Source organism: Enoplosus armatus, chromosome 18, assembly GCF_043641665.1.
Source record: "Enoplosus armatus isolate fEnoArm2 chromosome 18, fEnoArm2.hap1, whole genome shotgun sequence".
Lineage (NCBI taxonomy): Eukaryota > Metazoa > Chordata > Actinopteri > Centrarchiformes > Enoplosidae > Enoplosus > Enoplosus armatus.
In genome coordinates this window covers 19,965,979-19,984,932 of record NC_092197.1, presented here as the reverse complement: position 1 = coordinate 19,984,932, position 18,954 = coordinate 19,965,979, and the positions used below count along the sequence as shown (strand labels likewise).

Below are 18,954 nucleotides of genomic sequence, written 5' to 3'. Positions count from 1 at the left end.
TGGAGCAACTACACTGTCAGAAATGCAATAGAGGAAGAACAACTGACGCATCTGTTTGCAGCGTACACTGTGTATAAAGATGGACGACCTGACGCCTTCCTGAAAGTGGAGCCAAAACGTCTCGATCGCCCCCTGGTGGCTGGCTGCAGTACATAGGTCATAAGCCCCGCCCCTCCCCATAAATACATTTTTCCCCCAAAGATGGTTTCTGTCATTTTAGGTAGGCGTCACCAAGCGCAAGAAGGCAGCTGCTGCATCCGGGAGCGTTTAGCTTCATTCCTGAACAGTGGGAGTGAAGTGGAGACGCGTCGGCCATCTTTGTATACAGTGTATAGGCCTACAGCGCCTAGCTAGCTAACAATGCCTATAAATGTTATATTTGCGGTCTCTGCTAGTGATTACTAGCTTGTCATTTGTGTTCAGAATTTGCTAGCCCACAGACAGACTCTTATTTTCCCATTTGTCTTTCGTCTCAGTTTATTCTTCCACAATGTGTGAGTTGCGTAAGCAGAGTGTAATGTGGTATCAACTGCGACAGAAGGTCCTGATACAGCAGAGAGGGATGTTTGGGTAGCGACAGAGGACCTCAGTACCTATGCACAGGTTTTAGTCAAATGTTTCCCACCTCCTCCGAAGGTCCTCCACCTTCTTTTTTGGGGGTGTAGCTGGCTTGGCCATAGTCAGCAGATCCCCGAAGGGATCCTGAGTCTTCTGGCTGTCTCCCTCAGCACGAAGCGGCTTTGCCAGCTGGTTCATGGCTGTGCTGGGGACAGACGTGGAGTCCGCCAGGCTGGAAAGAGCGTGATTGCTGGCTGAGGACTGAGGCAGGGAGGTGACGGAGGAGGGGTAGGCTGACTGGAGCAGTCCGTAGCTGGGCGGCAGGGTTGAGCTGCCTGGCGAATGCTGTCTGTAGAGCCCCGGTAGTGTAGAAAAGGACTGTGGGTGGGGTGGAGTGTGTAAGTAAGTCCCCGGTGGAGGCCCGTAGACCGCACTGAAGGGATTCCCACTTACAGTTGGCGAGTAATGCATTTGAGGGGAGGTGTGCTGCAGGGACTGGGCAAAAGGGTTGAGTGATATGTGAGTATGTAGTGGGAAAGGAGGCAAGCCCTGTGGGTAAGACCTTGGTGGTAGTGTTGGTTTGCAAGAAGATGACGACACACCAATATCAGCCCCGTCACACAATGAAGTGGAACTGGTTGCCGCTGAGCTGTTAAGAGGGTCTAGAAGGCTTATCAGATCTATGCTGTCCTTGGCGGCCTTCAGCAGGTCTCCATCTGTGGTCATGCTCAGGGCTTGCCTAAACTCTTGTCCACCTGATGTAGTCCCTCCTTCGCCAGCCCCTGCTGGTTTAGAGCGCGACTGGGCCACGGGGGGTGCTAGGACGTTACCAAGCTCGGGCGTCTTCCTTCCGTGGGGACGTGGAATGGTGATGTTCCCGGGGACAGAAGGGTCCAAAGGGTCGGGGCCCGGGCCGGAGCTCTCGTGGCTCGGAGAGTGGGCCTCCGTCTGCGCAGGAAGTTGGACCGGCGCCAGTCTATCGCAGGCGGGAGGCACGCAAACGGGCAAGGCGGTTTCATCCTGCCCTATACTCCACAGCTTGTTGTAAGGGTTGGAGAGCTTGAGGCCTGGAAGTGTTCGCGAGTGTTCGCCGACACTCAGGTCCATCCGCTGCAGACATAAGAAATAATTCAGACCATTAGACACTAATGGAACATACATCCGTGCTGGTTTTCATTACAGTTACTTGATTTTAATAGTGTTAGAATGGCAGAGCGATCTGTGACTCCTTCCTGGTGGTGCGTTCATGTGCTGAAGTGAAGGTCTGACGACAGAACCAGCTGCCACATAGCTTTGCATTCACACGCTGTGATGTCAACAGGGAACACAAATAATTAATCAAGGGCTCAAATGATTCTGCCGACAGTTTTAGCTACGGGACGGCACTCAAACGCACCGCTCCTCTACGTTGAGCTCTCATCGGATGATCAAGGCTGGGAGACCCGCATGCTAGTTAGCGAACAAACAGCAGTTAGCAAAAAAAAAAAGCTGCAAAGTACTGACGCTTTTACAAGAAGATGCTAGACAGTGAATATCATCATTAAGCAAGAGTATTTGTTGACGAGGTATTTCGCTCTGGTCCATAACAAAAGCGGCTTTTAGTCCATCTGAACCAAATGTTGTGGTTTTGTGACACAGCGCAGAGCATTTGGACCTCTAACCTGGTAGGTGAACTTGGCTTGTAGCTCCTCGGCGTCTTTGGGAGTCCTCAGGTCCTCGAGGCTTTTCGCCAAGGTAATGGGCTGGCTGTCGGGCTCGTCCTGGCAGCCGAAGATGTCGCCCAGCAGGTTGACGTTGGAGAACTTCTCGTTAACTGGGCTGGGGGGGGCGGTGTGGCTTTCTGCCCCGAAACCGGTGTCGTCCCCTTCTATCAGCTCAACCTCCTTCAGGGAGCGGTACGGCTGCGGCCTGCGGGGAGACGGCGGTGGTTATTTAAGGTCCCTCACACACTCTTCATGGGTCAAAACACTGTACCCAGCCTGTAAATGTATCTATCCCTAATAAAGATGCACTTTATGATCAAGTCCCATGAAATCCATCATTTCTTCCTTATGATGAACATGGGCACTGTAGTTTATTTTGAGTCAAATACCTTAACGGTTCCCAATTTTCAACCTAAATGGTTCCCAAAGGGGTGGGGGGGATTGCTGGTTTTGATCTTTTCATGGGATTAGTTGACAATGAGAGTTTTTGTTTTACGCCGATGAGACACTTCTTTTCTTTGCGGGTTAGAAAAAGTGTGTAAAAAGGACTTCAACTTGCCTTGATACAAAACTGAGAGATTGGGGTCGGGTTTTGGGGTTTTTGCCCGATGAAGACCTCTATCACAAACACGCATGCATGGTCAACTCTCAGCCCCTAATCCACCAGTGCCTTGTGTAAATCAGAATTCTGCTCTTAACCCTCTTATCAAAACCTAATCCCCAGGATGTTCCTGTACAGTGAGCGTGAGAGGGAGCCACATTTCGAGTTGAGCTGAGAAAGGCCTGTTAAAATCAGTGAATAGTGCCGAAGCCAAAGCAGAGAGAGGAATGCGTACAGAGGCGACCACTCGAAAGGAACGGAGAAGAGAAAGCTGTCGGGAAAGCCGGAGATGGAGTCGTCGTCGTACTGGAGCTCGTCTCCCGATGAGTCCTCGGAGAGAAAGACGGTGTAGTGGCGAGTGGGACGGATAGAGCTACGGCGAGAAGAAGGAAGAGGACAAGGGAATTCACAGCTCATTACAGACATGTTAATGAAGTCCACTAAAAGAGGAAGAGCAGCGGAAACATTGAGAAAAGGACGATTGAGGATTAGTAATCTATCATCGGTATCAGTTTGGATTTATACTAACATGCAGTGTGTTAGGATTGGCACGCTACAATAACAAGCATTATATGATTTATGCATTTGAATGAGCCTAAAAAAAAAAAAAGGAAGCTGTGCAGTTAGCTGAAAACACAAACAAACGGACAAAATCAGTTTAATTACGGAAAGAAATCCAAACACTGTAGCTGCAGCACAGTCAATACTGCTCATTATGTTATCTTTCAACTGTAGTGAAGAATGTCACTCTAATGTGGGCTACTTCTGCTTTTTTCTAACACTTTGCAAAGCCCGCATTTTGAAACTTACATAACTCTCATACTAACATGATAATATAAATCCTCACATAAAAATCACACGTGCTCACGTAAAATGAAGCTAAACTACAGATTTCCCTTGAAAACGCACTCGGGATGGCACCAGACGGTGTCTTCCGTAGAATATTTGACATGTTTGACTTCACACCCAAAAATGAAAGGAAACCACAATACCGCAGAGAATCTGATCGGATGAGAGCGGTAATGATGCGCACGACGATTGCACCGAAGTCGAAGTTAAGTTTATAAAATGCGGCTACCTTTCGTAGATCACTTCGATCAGGAGCTTAAGTGTTGTTACCGTCACCATTGCTACTGTTCATTTAGTCTCTGGGAGAGAAGATTTGCTGGCCTTACACGGGTAAACCTATCGTATTGTCTTCCTTGTCTGCGTTGCGTGTAATAGCGCTGTATAGATATAATAGAGCTGTGTTTGCTGTGTGTCCATTTGATAAAAGCCACAAAACAAAAGAGGGCTAAAAATAATGGTCAAATGAATGGTATGATAAAGCACCGCTGGGTGGGGGTTAAACATTAACAATGCATTTACATTGCAAGTGAGAGGACGTGGATAAGTAAATAAGAATGGACGCTCACTCATAAATAACTAACTGGTTCACAAGATCTGTTATGTCCAGAAGGCTTTTATTGGCTTGTAATGTTGTACTCCTCTACTGTTCATGCATTCAGGCCATTTTAATATGTAAAATGTCCTTTCTTTGCTGCATCATGGACAGTGGGATATTATGTATGTAATGGACTTACTGGTCAACGCTGCTCTCCAGACTCACGTTGCTGCTCGGTCTCTTCAGCAGCATTGGTGGCCGAGCCTGTGGAAGTGAAAGAAAATGACATGAAACATAACTTACTCGGCAAACCTACCTCCTCACCTCATATATACATACATACATATACATATATACACACACACACACACAAATACACATACACTCATACACATGTCGGCCCCACCTGTCCAAAGTGCACAGTGATTGGCCTGTGGTCGTCCAAGGTTCGCAGTGGGCCCTCCCTCCTGACTTCACCAGCGGACGGGGGGAACCCCGCCGAGTTGTCGTTGTCGTCGATGACCGCCGACCCCGCTGTGGAGAAGCCGTTTTCTGCCTGCTCCTGCAGAGGGGGGACACAGGGAGGTGGAGGTTGACACGGGCGGAAGGAGTGGTGGCACCGCAGGGGGGAGGGGAGGGGGAGGGAGGCCGCTCGCCGTGGCTGGGGCGGTGGGGTTCGGTTCAAGGTAGTGTTTAGGTAAGTCAGGGTAGTGTTTTAAGGTGTTATTTTTTTTGTGAGGGAGAGATCAAGAACTGTTGCAGCTTAAGATTCAAACACCAGTGAAACCGTGTTTACAAGAAAAAGCAGTGTGAAGCTACATACCTTCTGCTTGAGACGGCTCTTGACTTCCCTGATGCGCATTTTTGCATGGTCTTTAGCCTGTCAAGACAAACATAAACAGAGAAAAGATCATTGCCATCCTCGCTCCTGACTAACGGATCACTTTCTGATTCCCAACAGAGGCCAGGAGCATGCTTACAAACTTGTAAACGGTCTTCATGGCCGGGTTCGCCTTGGTCTTCACTGTGTTGAGGATAGCCCCGCCTCCTTTCTGTCAGGAAAAAAAACAAAATCTGTCGAGCGTGCATATTCACATTCGGGGGGAAGTCATTAGGGATTTTCTTCTGGGGAGCATTCATATCCATAGTGAGTTTTGTGGCAATCTGTCCAATAGTTGTTGAGACATCTTGTGTGTTGGACGGACAGATGGAAAGACATACAGTATCACTATTTCCAAAAAAAAAAAAACGAATTACAGAAATGTTTGCTTAAGAGCAGTGGTTCCCAACCTTTAGGGACCCCTATTTTACCATTGTATATACACTTACAACGCCCCCCCCCCCCCCCCCCCCCGCAGGTATTAACACTATTTAGGTTCATTGTACAGTTAATTGTTCCGCGCTGTTGTTTTTGTTATATTTATATTATATTATATATAACCCCCACAGAGCTTTGGCGACCCATGATGGGGGTCAGGACCCAGGTTGGGAACCACTGCTTTCGGGTAATGTGCTAATAACAGTCAGACTTGCTCACCTTCACGGTGAACAGCCACTGGTGGTAGGTCTTGTCACTGCCTGTGGAAGGGGGGAGTCACATCAATTAAAAAGGACAAAAACACCAAGAAACACCAAGCAGTGGGCATGCTGGGTAGTAGCTGAGAAGGTCTAGGAAATCTAGTCATGGAATCTGACTTAAAAACCACTGCAGTGGGTAATATAACCTGAGACAGTGGTGCAGCATACAGAAAATGATTGGATCAGTTCTCCCACACAGCTCTGGGATCAGCTGGTCATCATACCGTTATAATAGTGTGTTTTAATATGTCTTTATAACAATACGATATCGTGTCTGACAGGCCGTTCAAAACGTGCGTTAATACAATATTTCTTCATGTAAAAATCACCTGGTTTACTTCAACACACAGCAAGCTAATCGAGCTAGTTGTAAGCTAATTATCTCAGTGGGTAACCTTGCTACAAAGATGGTTCTTTTTTCTTTTTTTTTCAAAATCTGATATCTGTGGTGGAGTCCAGTCATAAGACCTCCTCCTAAATGTGTGACGCGTGTTCCCAACTTTGTGTGAACCGACCAGGACAGAAGACCGTTGACTCGTATTTACTATAGCCAGCAATGACAAGCCAAGTCAGGAGACGACGCAGGAAACTGAACGCGTCCACTGCCGACTCACCTGCGTATTCGCCCATGTTGATCTCATCCTCAAAGATGTCGCTGAAACCTTCTCCCGAGTTCAGCAGGTCCAAACGGCCATCAATGAACTGCAGGTTTGAACATGTGTTAAGGGTGCAGGAGAAATGGTGAAATACAGGTGTGTGTGTGTGTGTGTGTGTGTGTGTGTGTGTGTGTACCTGTTTGAAGAGCTGCAGCTGGATGGCATTCTGGAGGAACTGTCTCATGGCACTGGAGCGATGGTTCACAAAGGTTTCCTCGTTAAATGTGATTGGCTCTCCCTAAAAATGCAAGAAAAAAAAAAAAAACACACCAACTGTCTCGAACACATTCGCCTTTTTATATTCACTGACAAATAAAAGGATCAATGTCAACTCCATCACTCTCTCTTTGTCCCCTGCATCCTTCAGGTCTCGGGTCTACAGTATGCACTGACCGACTCGATCTGCAGAGCGTTCCTGTAGCTGCCGAACAGCGCCGCCTGACTCTTGAGGAAGGCCCGAGCCACGCCGTCCCCGGTGGTGGTTGAAACCTTCTTCAAGCGACTTTTTAAAGATGAAACCTGAAAGATTAGAGCGCAGTTCTCTCTGTGAATGTTTGCATCCGTATTGAAAAGGTGGACTTTTATTTTCTTCCCTAAATCATGTCATGCGGTACTGTACAGTAGTTCCTCACCACATCATTGGGCAGGCTTTGCAGGTCATCGTAGGGGGTTTCCAGGGTGTTTGTGTCCACGTTCAGGACCACCACATCATCCAGAGCCATCCCTCGGACTTTCTACGAGCGTTAGAGAGGATGCTATACAATGTAAAACCTGTCCGTACCAGATCAGGTCAAACTAGAGCAGACCATAATACAAAATCAAACCTTTACATCCTAATAAACGCAAACACACAACATAATATCATCAGGCCTAATAACCTAAATGAATAACAGAATATGAAAGGATATAAAAAAGGCAGTGTATTAATATCACCTTATCTCTTATATGGAGCCTCTCAGGGTAATTACAAAAAACCTGTATGTTTTATTCTACGCTTTTTTTTTTTTAAATGTCACATTTCTGTTTGCAATATATCCTTCCAAAATAAAGTGACGTTTTTATAAACACTAAATTGATTGATATTCAAGGATATAACAGAATAATGAAATTAGTATTTTAATATTAACTGTTTGTCCCTGTAACATCGACCCATTACCACAGGAGGGGAAGAAAAAAAAAAATGAGGTTGAAAGCATGACTTCATTGCGTCACGCATCTTTTGAACCTCCCTCCAAGAAATACCCCTTATCTTTAACATTTTCCTAGCAGATAAAAAAAAAATCATAAATTTGACTTAAAGGACCTTATAAATGCGTCAAACATTAATAGGCCTTTCTGCCAGAAAGCCTTTCAAACACATGGTTAACGTTGTGAAACAGTTGCGGTTTGGTTAGGTTTAGGCACCAAAACTACTAGGTTAGGTTAAGGAAAAGATCATGGTTTATGTCAACGGTGACTTTTGGTTTCACATGGGACACGAACGGCAGTCTCCTGGGTGAGAAAAGTCCTGCCTTTTCTGTCAGAAAGGAACAGGTCAGGTGTACATGAACTTTTTGAAAGTGTCCTCATAGGCTAATGTGCAACTTCCCAAGTAACAGTCGAGGGACATTAGTGGTTTAAACAAACAAAATAAATTCCCATCAGTGTGAATCAATTTATTTTCATTGGGAATTAGAAAATGGTTGGTGGGCCACCAGACACCCCATCGCAGGCCAGAACAAAGTATCACTGTTTTGGGACAACCAAAAGTGTCCTCCCATTTTTTTTTATTGGTACATGGAAAAACTCGTAAAGATCTAGAGGTCAGATAAAATGTCTAAATGACTGTATTCGTCTTGTATTTCTTATAGCAGGCTGGCACACTAACAACTGTGTCCAATCTCTTCCTAAAGCAGAGAGCAATTGATTGTATGAATGAGGGGAACAGATGGTACCGCAGTTCACTGCACTGCCGGCTACAGAAACCTACCTCCATCAGGCTGGAATGTACTCCGATGAGGTAGGGCATTGGGGCACTGGAGGAGACAAAAAAAAAAAAAAAAAAAAGTTACAGTAGTAGTTATAGTTACGACGTCGATGCCTGACAAAATGTCATATGTCTTCAAATGGCCCCTCGGATCTCCTAGATCTGTGCAATGGCTTCCCAAGTCTAAATTTAAAGCTAGCAAATCTATTACTTTCTGCATGTTTAAACTACAATGACAAACGGAACATAGACTGGTGTGTGAAGATGTCTTGTATCATTTCACATCAACAGGGTTTCTGCACAGTTCAATACCACGTAGAATGCAATTTAATACCTGTTTCACAATCATACAGGCCAAAGTGTGGGGACAATATGGCCTAGAATTATTTATTTATTGCATGATATTCTTGTCAGGAAGGCTATAACTATAATTCCTAGAGATAGGATTAAATAAATCAATGTGATTGGAACCTGGATAAGTATAAAATGGATGGATGGATTAACCAATGAAAGATTTTGCTAAAATCGAGACTTGTCTGTTCTGACCTGATGAGTAAGAACAGTGTTTGCTGCAGGTCTTGGGACTTGTGAAGACCTGTATACCCTGATTAAAACCCTAAAGTTTTATTGGCGGTAGCTTAAAGAGGACCTATTATGCTTTTCCTTAATTTCTGTCATATATATATACAGTGCTTAACAAATGTATTAGACCACCACCCAGTGTAAGGTGTTTGCCACCGCTGCCCTAGATGAACAGTATTGCTGATGTCTCTGTAATGGTTAATCCACCAGTGTGTGCAAGCCAAGCTCTTTAATCAAAATGATCTCTTTAATGCTAAAATATAATTATTGTTGAACTCTCAAATTTACTGTTTTACAAAAAAGCAGAAAAAAATAGGAAAGCACATTATTATTATTTTTTGATTGAGATGCCAAATTACAGTTATTTACTTTCCTGAGCAGAAACATTTGTTTTGTGGTTGCAAAGAATGCAAGCTGTTATCAGGGCCAAAGGAGGTCATACAAAATATTAAGATTTTTGGTTAATATATGTGAATAAGGACTATTTAGTTGCTCCAGTTTGTTATTTGCCTAATAAATAACAATACAATTTTTAGTTTGAAACAAGTTTTTGACAGATTTCTAAAATATTTGTGTTTTCTCATTTTTATGACAGGTGGTCTAATGAATTTGTTAAGCACTGTATATATATATATATAATGTTACAATGTCAGATATTCATACTAAACGTCGGCAAAGTTTCAGATAATGAGGTAAACGTATGTAAAAGTAATCCCGTTTTTTTTCTATTTCAGTGCCGAGCTGATGTCAGAGGGGACACGGATGTCCTTATATGGTCATCTGCTCCAGGCACGGCAGTGACAGCACGCCCACGACGGACGTTATCAAACTTAAAAACTACTATCTGTGACAGAAAAGGGGCTCACTGGTGTTATGCGTGTACGGTCTTGGTCAGTGGTGCCCATGTGTGTTTTAACAACAACAAAAAAAAGAAGAGGTTTGGAGTCTGGATGATGCGCCGGCGTACTCACCAGCAGTAGTCTAATAGATGTTGAGGCAGGACAGGAATGTAAACATGTTGCCAGTGCATTGGATATAACATGGCTGCAGACCCATGGACACAAGCTGTTAACTGTGGACAAGGACAAACAAATCAAATATATGATCCATTGTATATCTACATGACATGTGATGTCTCTGAATATGCAGGTATTTAGACAGCTGACGAAGAAAAAAAAAAGAAAAACCGTGAATAAAACCAAATATTATAATATATACATATATGTTATTGTCTTTGTAAGTATACTGCATAATTGAAAGTATATCAAACATAATGATGGCTTTTTAATCTGATATCTGTGGTGGATGTGAGGTCACATGACGTCCTCGTAAATGTGCATTTCACAACTTTGAGAAACGTATAGCAGGCTGCGTGACTTTCGCCTCGTGTTAACTATAGGCAGAAACGGCAGCCCGCGAGTTAGAGAGACCAAACAGGAAATGCAACGTTCCTGCGGCGAGATCTGTGGATATACTTTGGAAATTGCGTCGTGTTATCTTGACATCCCCACGCAAAAAACCCCAAAAACTAATGTAAAATGTCAGTAAAAATGTCATGCTATGTTCTGTGCGCACATTTTCCAGTACTGTTCAGTTGACAAATAAAAAAAAAAGGTGATCGTAATGAACTAATGTGGGGGATAAATGCATTTACCTCTCACAGCTCCTCATATGTGTCTAACACAGAACTCATTTTCTTTGGGATAATTTGTCTCAGATATCAATAGATTTACTGTCTGGCAGTATTATTATTATTATTATTATTATTATTATTATTATTATTATCACTGACATCCAAATTGGTTGTTATCAACTACAATTTCCAACATTTGAGGCAGCGGTTCTCAAACTGTTTGTTTCCCTTCAGAAACTGAAAAAAGTTCATGACGCCCCCCCCCCCCCCCCCCCCCCACCCCCAACAAAAGTGCATTAACAAAACGATTGCAATAAATAAAAGATTCGGGTTAGCAAAGTAGCCTCGCTAGCATCTGAGCACTTTTGCTCAACATACACATGGCCCCCCCAGTTTAAGAACCACTGATTTAAGGTCAGGGAGAAAAAAAAAAAAAACACCTCAGACGCCTCAAAATAGCAACATTTAATTTGAAAGTCGCAAATTCACATCTTAAAGAAAACTCTTTAAAAACTATAGATTCTAACAGACCTTCACATCACTGAACATTTAAAAAAAAAAAAAAAGAAAAAAAAAAGAGGGTTGGAGGGGAGAAGAGAAACAGGAAGTGGACTCTACTTACAGTGCTTAGTTTGCTACAGCAGATGAGGATTCGACGTTCATAAAGCATACTAGCGTACAGATGAAGCATGTTATTGACATCTACTGCTACAAAGTACTCTGTTAGGTTTCTCTGCAAGGGTCAAACACAGTGAGAGAAAAAAACAAAACAAAACAACAGAGTTAGTTGTGAGGGTAAAGACCAAGTGCATCATGATTCAGTATGAAACTTCAAGTCACAAAATAAAACAGTATCATGTGACAAGTATCCAGTAGCGTTTGACAAATTGACAACTGCTAAACAGCAATGCATCATTTTAAATCTGGGCCAGTGAAGGCTGCAAGTTAAGACAAATGAAAAATGACAGTTCTCATACCTCATCATTTCAACATTGTACGCCAAAAGTATGACTTGCCTCCTCATTATTACCATTCATTAGGACAAAATGATGACTTTCTAGACCAGTGGTTCCCAACCTTTTTCTTAAGGGACCCCTATTTTGAGCATCAGGGGTCGTGGAGCTTTGGCGAACCCCTGACGGGGGATCGGGAAACCCCAGGTTGGGAAACGCTATTTTGTTCTAAATCATGCCAATGACTTTTTAAAAAGTCAGAATTGTTAGAGCTATCGTAATCTTTTCATGTCTTGATATATTCTCATGGTGGGAGTGGGCGTCCAGCATATTTCCATATAGATATATAGATTTCCATATAATCTACATACATGACTGCACGCCCAGCATATGGAGATGGCTTCCATGTTAAGCGCCGCTGCTTCTTCACATTAAAACCGAGCGGGGTCAAGAGGTAACTTTTAACTGAGGTTGATGCTGGCTTGGCACGAGCGCTGACGTTAGATAATACGCGAGAGCAAGTTTGGATGTCAAGAATTGTCCATTTGAAGCCATTTTTTAGTAGAATTTCCCATCCAATATTGAGCCACAATCCTTGGGGGAGATGGGGGTAGACTGACTGACTGACTGACTGACTAACATCCAAACATACCCAGTTCCCCAGAGAAACGTAGCATTTAGCATCTGATTGTTACTCTAGAGTAAAAAGGACAGAACATGGTGATGGCTGGTTGGCACAATTCATTTAAAAACAGCCACACGGTTTAACAGTCTGACCTTAAAATCAGCATTTCTTCTTAACCAGGTTCTGCGTGAAAGTATCCGCCAACATCCAGGAATTTGCACCATATTAAAAAAAAATCCGCCAGACCGCCGGAGCCCACAGCTGATTCTGCACTCCCGAGCTTCTTGAACTAATGAACTGGTTTTTCCACCCACTACTTGCGGCTCCCTCACTGATTATGTCCCATCGTTTCGAATTTACCTGACCTGTAAACTGCTCACAGACGCGAATCACATTGTTAAGAGTTGGGGCAGTCAAAAAACTACGACACTCACGTTCTCGGGTATGCTGGGGAGCTCCCCTGTGTCGGGCACGGTGAAGAAGGAATGCTGGAGCAGACAGAACACAAGAGGATCGGGTTGAACACATCACAGTGTGGTAGAGACTATGCAGTCTACTATTTTGTGTGGTGATGCAGAATAACAGTCGGTGCAGTAATCCCGTAGTGGTAGGAGATTACACTTCTGAAGAGATTCGACTGTCAGTGGCGGTTTGTGTGGCCAAGTCGGACTCACCACACCGAGATGAACAGGGACCCCGGGCTCAGGGATGGGGAGCGTGTGTAGTGACACCAGGAGCTCTTGCCACTGGCTTTCCTGAAACAATCAGAAGGTCCAAAAATCCATGCAATGGCCCATTTACATTGAAACTCTCTACCGTGTTAACGTCAGACAACAGAGCGACCAGAGCACACCGCCGCGCCTGTAGGTGCACAGCTTGTTGTGAAGCCTAAATAAGCGACAGTGACATTTATGCAACTGTTTACATGTAAACTAATTCATCATGTTATAGATAAATCAGTTTATTTTATTTTAGTTGTATTAATTTAGTTTTTGGTTTTAAGTTTTATTAGTGCAAGAGGCAATACATAAATACAGAGTGTACACACACACACATATATAAATACGTATATATAATAGATATAACAATGACAATAATAATAATAATATATTTCTAATTCTTCAGTGAAGAAATTGGCAAACAAATTCCCGACTAAAGTCAGGCAATCTGATATACTGTCCTCATAACAAGATGACTTACCTGGCCTTTGATGCTGTAATCTGCGAGAATATTAAGCAGCTTGTAGAAGACTTCAAACCAGGGCAGGTAGCTGAGACAAAAAGGGAAAAAAAAAAATGTTTTGTAGTTTTACAAAGCTGAGCTTTACTCTGTGCATTTCAAGAGTCTGGGAGTAACAGAGCATCTTAAGGTTGAGTTGAAACGGCATTTCGAGAGTATCGAGCTTCCATATTTCCGAGGGAAACGGGATCGGCAGGCGGGGTTGCGACGTTGGGAGGAATTTGATTGGCACGTTGAAAAGTGGGCGTGTCATAACCGATGTACCGTGCTGTTGCTAGCTAGCTAACTAAAGCATGCAACTGAAAGTTGAAGATTGATTGATGGGTGGATGTTGCGATATTATTGGTTGAAATTGGTTGAAATTGGTTGGTTCAAGCTTACAGGAAGAAAACATTGGATTTTGAAAAGAAATAGATTTTTTTGTAATTGTTTTGGCATATATTGTTAGATAGCTGCGCAGTATGACCGGAGGATGTGATCTAAAAGGGTTAAAAAGGGAATTTTTCCTTTCATCTGGACTTTAAGGGTTGTTTTTTTGCCAAATGTTTTCTATTTGGCGCTAAAACAGAAGCGTTTGGTAGCTTTTTATCAAGTTCTCCATCTATGGATACTACCTACTTAATACTTCCTGAAGCTAGGGGCAAATACTGACTGCACACGCACAGATAGACACACACCACCTCTGACTCACTCACCTGAGAATGCAGTAGCAGGTGTGGGCACCCGAGGAGAGGCGGCAGAAGCCAAATCTCTGTTTGCTCTCAATGTCCGTCAAGACGAATGTGAAGTTCTGGCCGACCTGGCTGACCGTCATTCTGGGAGGCAGAGAGGGATGAAGGGAGGAGTCATTAGTCGCAGCCCTGCGGGCCTGTGTGTGTGTGTGTGTGTGTGTGTGTGTGTGTGTGTGTGTGTGTGTGTGTGTGTGTGTGTGTGTGTGTGTGTGAGGAGGACAGTCGTCTGTAACAAACTCATTCAGACACGGTATTATGTGGGAAGTGTCATGAAAAGCAGAAATCGTGAACCACCAGACAGAGAGAGAGGTTGGTTAACTGAGGATCTGCAGCTTGGCGAGTGTGTGTCCATATTTACTGTCATCCAGAAAAACGAATAATTCATGCTGACTTTATCAATGTAATAACTGATGGGGGGGACATCAGTGTCCTTAAAGTGCAGGATTAGAGGATTAGAACTTGGAAATTGTAGCTTTCATTTCACTGTGTCTTTTAAAGTACTATATGTTAAAACCTGAGTGTGTGTGTGTGTGTGTGTGTACCTGTCCATGCTGAAGGGGAAGCAGAACTTGGGCACAGTCTGAAGAGTTTCCTGTGGGACACAGATGAAGGATAATCAAATACAGTAGTTATTGTTGATATCTACTAATAACATTGAATTGTTTTATTGTGACAAAAAAAACACTCAAGGAGCTAAGGGGAAGGATGTAATGTGGAGGAACTGATCCGTGAAGAAGGGAAAAGAAGGCAAAACGTAACAAAAAGAAAAATGCTGTGTGTGTGTGTGTTCCATCTCTGACATAAATAAAACACAGTTCACAACAGTGGTATGGAGAAGAAACCAGTGAAGGAGGGAGGCAGTGAGGAGGGCCAGACAAGAGGACAGCAAAAGGAAGTACAGCACACTATGTATTTCAAACCTGGTCTGTGTAGTCTTCGGGGAACTGCCTTTGCACCTCCTGCCCTGTTAGAGATGGACGGACATGAAATGACTGTGGAGAAGTGAACAGGACCTAATGGGGCACATTCATTTTCGCTGAACTCCACATTTCTAGACTGACAAACGAAGTTCTAGTCTGTGAACCAGTCTACGATGTTCTGTGCGTTTTCCGGGAGTCGATTTGCATTGCTTGGTTTCGCAAGCATGTGGAACCACCAGGCTTTTGGTCCTGGTCTGTTTTTACCTAACCAAACCGCAACCGTTTCACAACGTTAACCACGTGTTAGAAAGGCTTTCTGGCAGAAAGGCCTATTAATGTTTGTTTGTTAACTGGCCCCCTGGCCTCGTGTCATCTTGCAAAAACAAAGCAAGTTGAGTATCCCTGAGCTACAACATTGGGGATGGGTTCCCATAGCAACTGACTGACTGGTCTACTGGCTGTAGCAACAAGCCAGGGAAGTCTATAAAACAGATATCTGCATGTGAATGGTAGGGAAAGATTTTGGTATCAGAAGCGTTCTGGTTTCCGTTTGTAGTCCGAGTAGTATTGACCAATCACATTTGATCAGACTGTAAACAATTCAATTCAACAAGGGATCCAGATTTTTAAAAACCCCATCCCTTTAAAGCATATTGTGCCATGTAGAAGCCAGTTCCATAAAGAAAAAGGTTTTGACTGTTTCATGTTGTTGCTAAGACACCTCATGCCTATTTTCCCAACAGTGGAGTTTATCCATTTAAAACAAACATGCGGTTGCACGTTCTCTCCAGCAGGCGGACTTTTGCTTTAGTGCAACATACAAGTTCCATTTTACAAGTGTTTGGAAAAATGAAAAGGGCCACACACGAAAAACTGGATTGTAATCAGAGCATATTTTGGCAAGAATAAATAAAATCACCCATCCTTAGATGATCCACATATCTGACTCCTGCGCATTACGCTTTATTCATTCATTCAAATACTGATATATAAACACACGTTCGGTGGGCTGAAGAGAACGTGTGAAGCTGTTCTGTGACTCCAAAAGAGTCCACGTTTGAAGGCAGCCAGGAGTCCAGACAGAAGATTTCTGAAGATGGATATGACACTTTCAAGACTGAACAGGAAACGACGAGAGGCAGGCAAGACTCCAACGGCAAGAAATTCTTAGAAACACGGCCGACAAACCTCTTCTCAGTAACTAGGAAATTAGTCACGTACAGCAGATGACAGTCTCACAACACATCAGCAAATTTATAAAAAGAGCCACCACATAGCATTCAGCTCTAAACCAGCTGCTCCCAACCTCACAACGAACCAGTGTCTACTTGAGACCCTTTGTCACAGTTTGCGTTTGTCTACTTGTGAGCAACTCCGCCAATAAGTGATTTTTTTGTGTGTGTGTGTGTGTGTGTGTGTGTTCCAGGTCGGATTCACCAAACTCTCTTAACTGCCCAAACTTGCGGTTAATCGCTTGTTTCGGTCTGATGAACGCCACGGGCCTTTCTCAAAGACTCTGGCTCCAAATGGCGTCACCAGCCCAAGAAGGCAGCGGCCGTATCCGGGACAGTCTGGCTTCATGTTTGTACAGTGGGGAGGAAGTGGAGACGCGTCGGCCATCTTTATATACAGTCTATGATTACAGCCTATAGAACTTAATGGATGCAACAGGGCGTGATACTGCAGAAAGACCCCGAGGCAGCAGTCAAGACAGAATTTATTCATTGCTTACGATGAGTGTAAAAGAAAAGATGCATGTAGTCCAGGATTACCTGTGCCTCCAGCCTCCGGAGACTTACCAGAGCTGTGTGTGCCTGGATGGGCTACCTCCAGGTACACCTCAAAAGTGGACTCGGGGCTCTCCCTGGAACAGAGGATGAAAACTTTTTATCACTGTGTTCTGCGCATGTTACGGACAAAAATCAAGCAAATTCATCATGCAGTTCCAAACAGACAGTGCTATTTGTTCATTCACATTTAATATCTACTGCGACAGACTGGCGTTTTCCATCATTTGATGACGTTTTTAAAATCGAGTTTAACCTCAGATTGTATTTCTTGCACACTCACTGAGAATGGCAGTCGGACTGTTGACTGAAACTATGGCGCAGCACATGGTGCAGCTCCCTTTGGGCCAATCAGCGGCCAGTTAGCTTTGCCTTTCGGTACGATATCTAAATTGTCAGTCAAGAAGAAGAAAACCCACGTGTGCATCAGGGATTCAGTCAACTAACACCGGTGCTCAGTCAGAGAGGAGCAACGTTAGCCTCATCATTATGCAAGAAATGAATGAAGGCAATAACAATCGATCCAGCTCATGTGTGCATTAACGTACAATGGCGCAAAATACTTGTTGTAATGGCCTTTTACTTTATTTTTTATATGTTCCAAGTTACCTAGGCTACTTTGTCACAAGTGCAGGAGGCCGGTCAAGGTTTATTCGAAGGTTTGGAGCACAACATTGGGGTTCTGTTAACATGTCACAAGATATAACAAGCTACAAGCACACAGCCCAACGCTGGTTTTGATCCGAGACTTGCAGACTTTTCTATATCTTGATATTCCTCAGCGAAGGCAGGGGGTGGTGGTGGTGGTTGTAGTGACAGTGCTGTGCGTGACTGGCCCGTCGCTGTCCTTTCAGCACCAGAGCCCCTGCTCGGCTGCAGGACAGACACGCACCGCCTTTTAACAAAGACACTGGCGGGTCCAATCTAACTGTGACGTGCAATATGGGATGGACAGCCGATTTCCTACTTATCTGTGGACGCTAGGTCAGTATATAATGTTTCATATTGCACCGTTTCAAAGCTTTCGCCGCCCTCCAGAAACATGACAGCAGAGAAACGGTGGATCCCTTGGTTATATTTGGATTTATTCATAATTATTGTTTACCATAGCAAGGGCATGACCTCTGTCTCCTCAACGCAAGCTTAGTTTAGGGTCGCAGCTTGTGCAGATCTGAGGACACTGCAGATGAATCCAGTACATTTTGCCATGCCAATGTTTAAGAACAAGCCACTTTGACTTGTTCGACTAACAACAACAACAACAACAACAACAACAAAACACTGTTTTGATGGATAGGATAATAGGATTTTCTCCATACCATCCCTCTGCTGCCAAATGAGGAAGCCGAGCTCACCAAGGGTCTTGTGCCGTACTGTGTTCAGTGTTGTCGTGATGCTACAGGTCCGGCTATAACTGTCCCACCATTAGAACACCTCAATCACTATACAGACTAACAAAAACGCCTCAGTTTGCCAAAAACCTAATGACAGACTAACCGTGCAACATCTACGTTATGTCTGGAGGAGCGGCAGGAGGCTCCGGGAAAGGGCTTTCTCGTCTGTCCCGCACTTTGCTCCTGAAAACTAGCATCCGGTTCGGGGGAGAAAAGCTGACACACTTGCCATGTTTACACTGGCTGCACGTACAGGGACGCGTTCCGAAACTCACTAGCTAGTCGCCCCTGCCTCAACTTGTGCCCGGAAAGGCTTCGCGCCAACACGCTTCAGCGGCTTGCGCGTGACCATAAAGAGACATTTAAAAATGCTTTGTTGTTGTTGTTGTTTTTTTTTTTTCTGGTCCAGTAAAGCGGAGAGCAGCGTTAGCGCCAGTGTTTTTAGCCTGTGTCGCAACAAGTCAGGCCTTGCACTGTAACGTTGATGTACCCCCCCCCCCTCCCCCGATGACTCGCTGGGACAAAGCTAACACGGCGGCAGGCTGCTCACAGCCTCGGTTACACCGGCGGGTAAACATTCTTACTTGATTCGGGACCCCATCCTTGTTCCTCACCCCCGTCGTCGCTGTCGGCGGCTTACAGTG

At 44.2% G+C, this 18,954-nt stretch overlaps 1 protein-coding gene across 1 annotated transcript; it reads right to left on the bottom strand.

Moving 5' to 3' along the window:
* Positions 1-461: 461 nt before the first annotated feature.
* Positions 462-18,911, bottom strand: dennd1a (DENN/MADD domain containing 1A). The gene is made up of 23 exons (XM_070924450.1): positions 18,895-18,911; positions 16,929-16,993; positions 15,130-15,173; positions 14,752-14,801; positions 14,174-14,293; positions 13,440-13,509; positions 12,914-12,994; positions 12,674-12,727; positions 11,284-11,394; positions 10,000-10,100; positions 8,450-8,495; positions 7,113-7,214; positions 6,874-6,999; positions 6,617-6,718; positions 6,439-6,526; positions 5,784-5,824; positions 5,227-5,298; positions 5,070-5,126; positions 4,653-4,808; positions 4,446-4,510; positions 3,098-3,235; positions 2,220-2,466; positions 462-1,668 (listed from the first exon to the last, which is right to left on the bottom strand). The coding sequence occupies exons 1-23, from the start codon at positions 18,909-18,911 to the stop codon at positions 607-609; spliced, it is 3,015 nt and encodes a 1,004-aa protein (XP_070780551.1). The 3' UTR covers positions 462-606.
* Between the last annotated feature and the right edge of the window lie 43 nt (positions 18,912-18,954).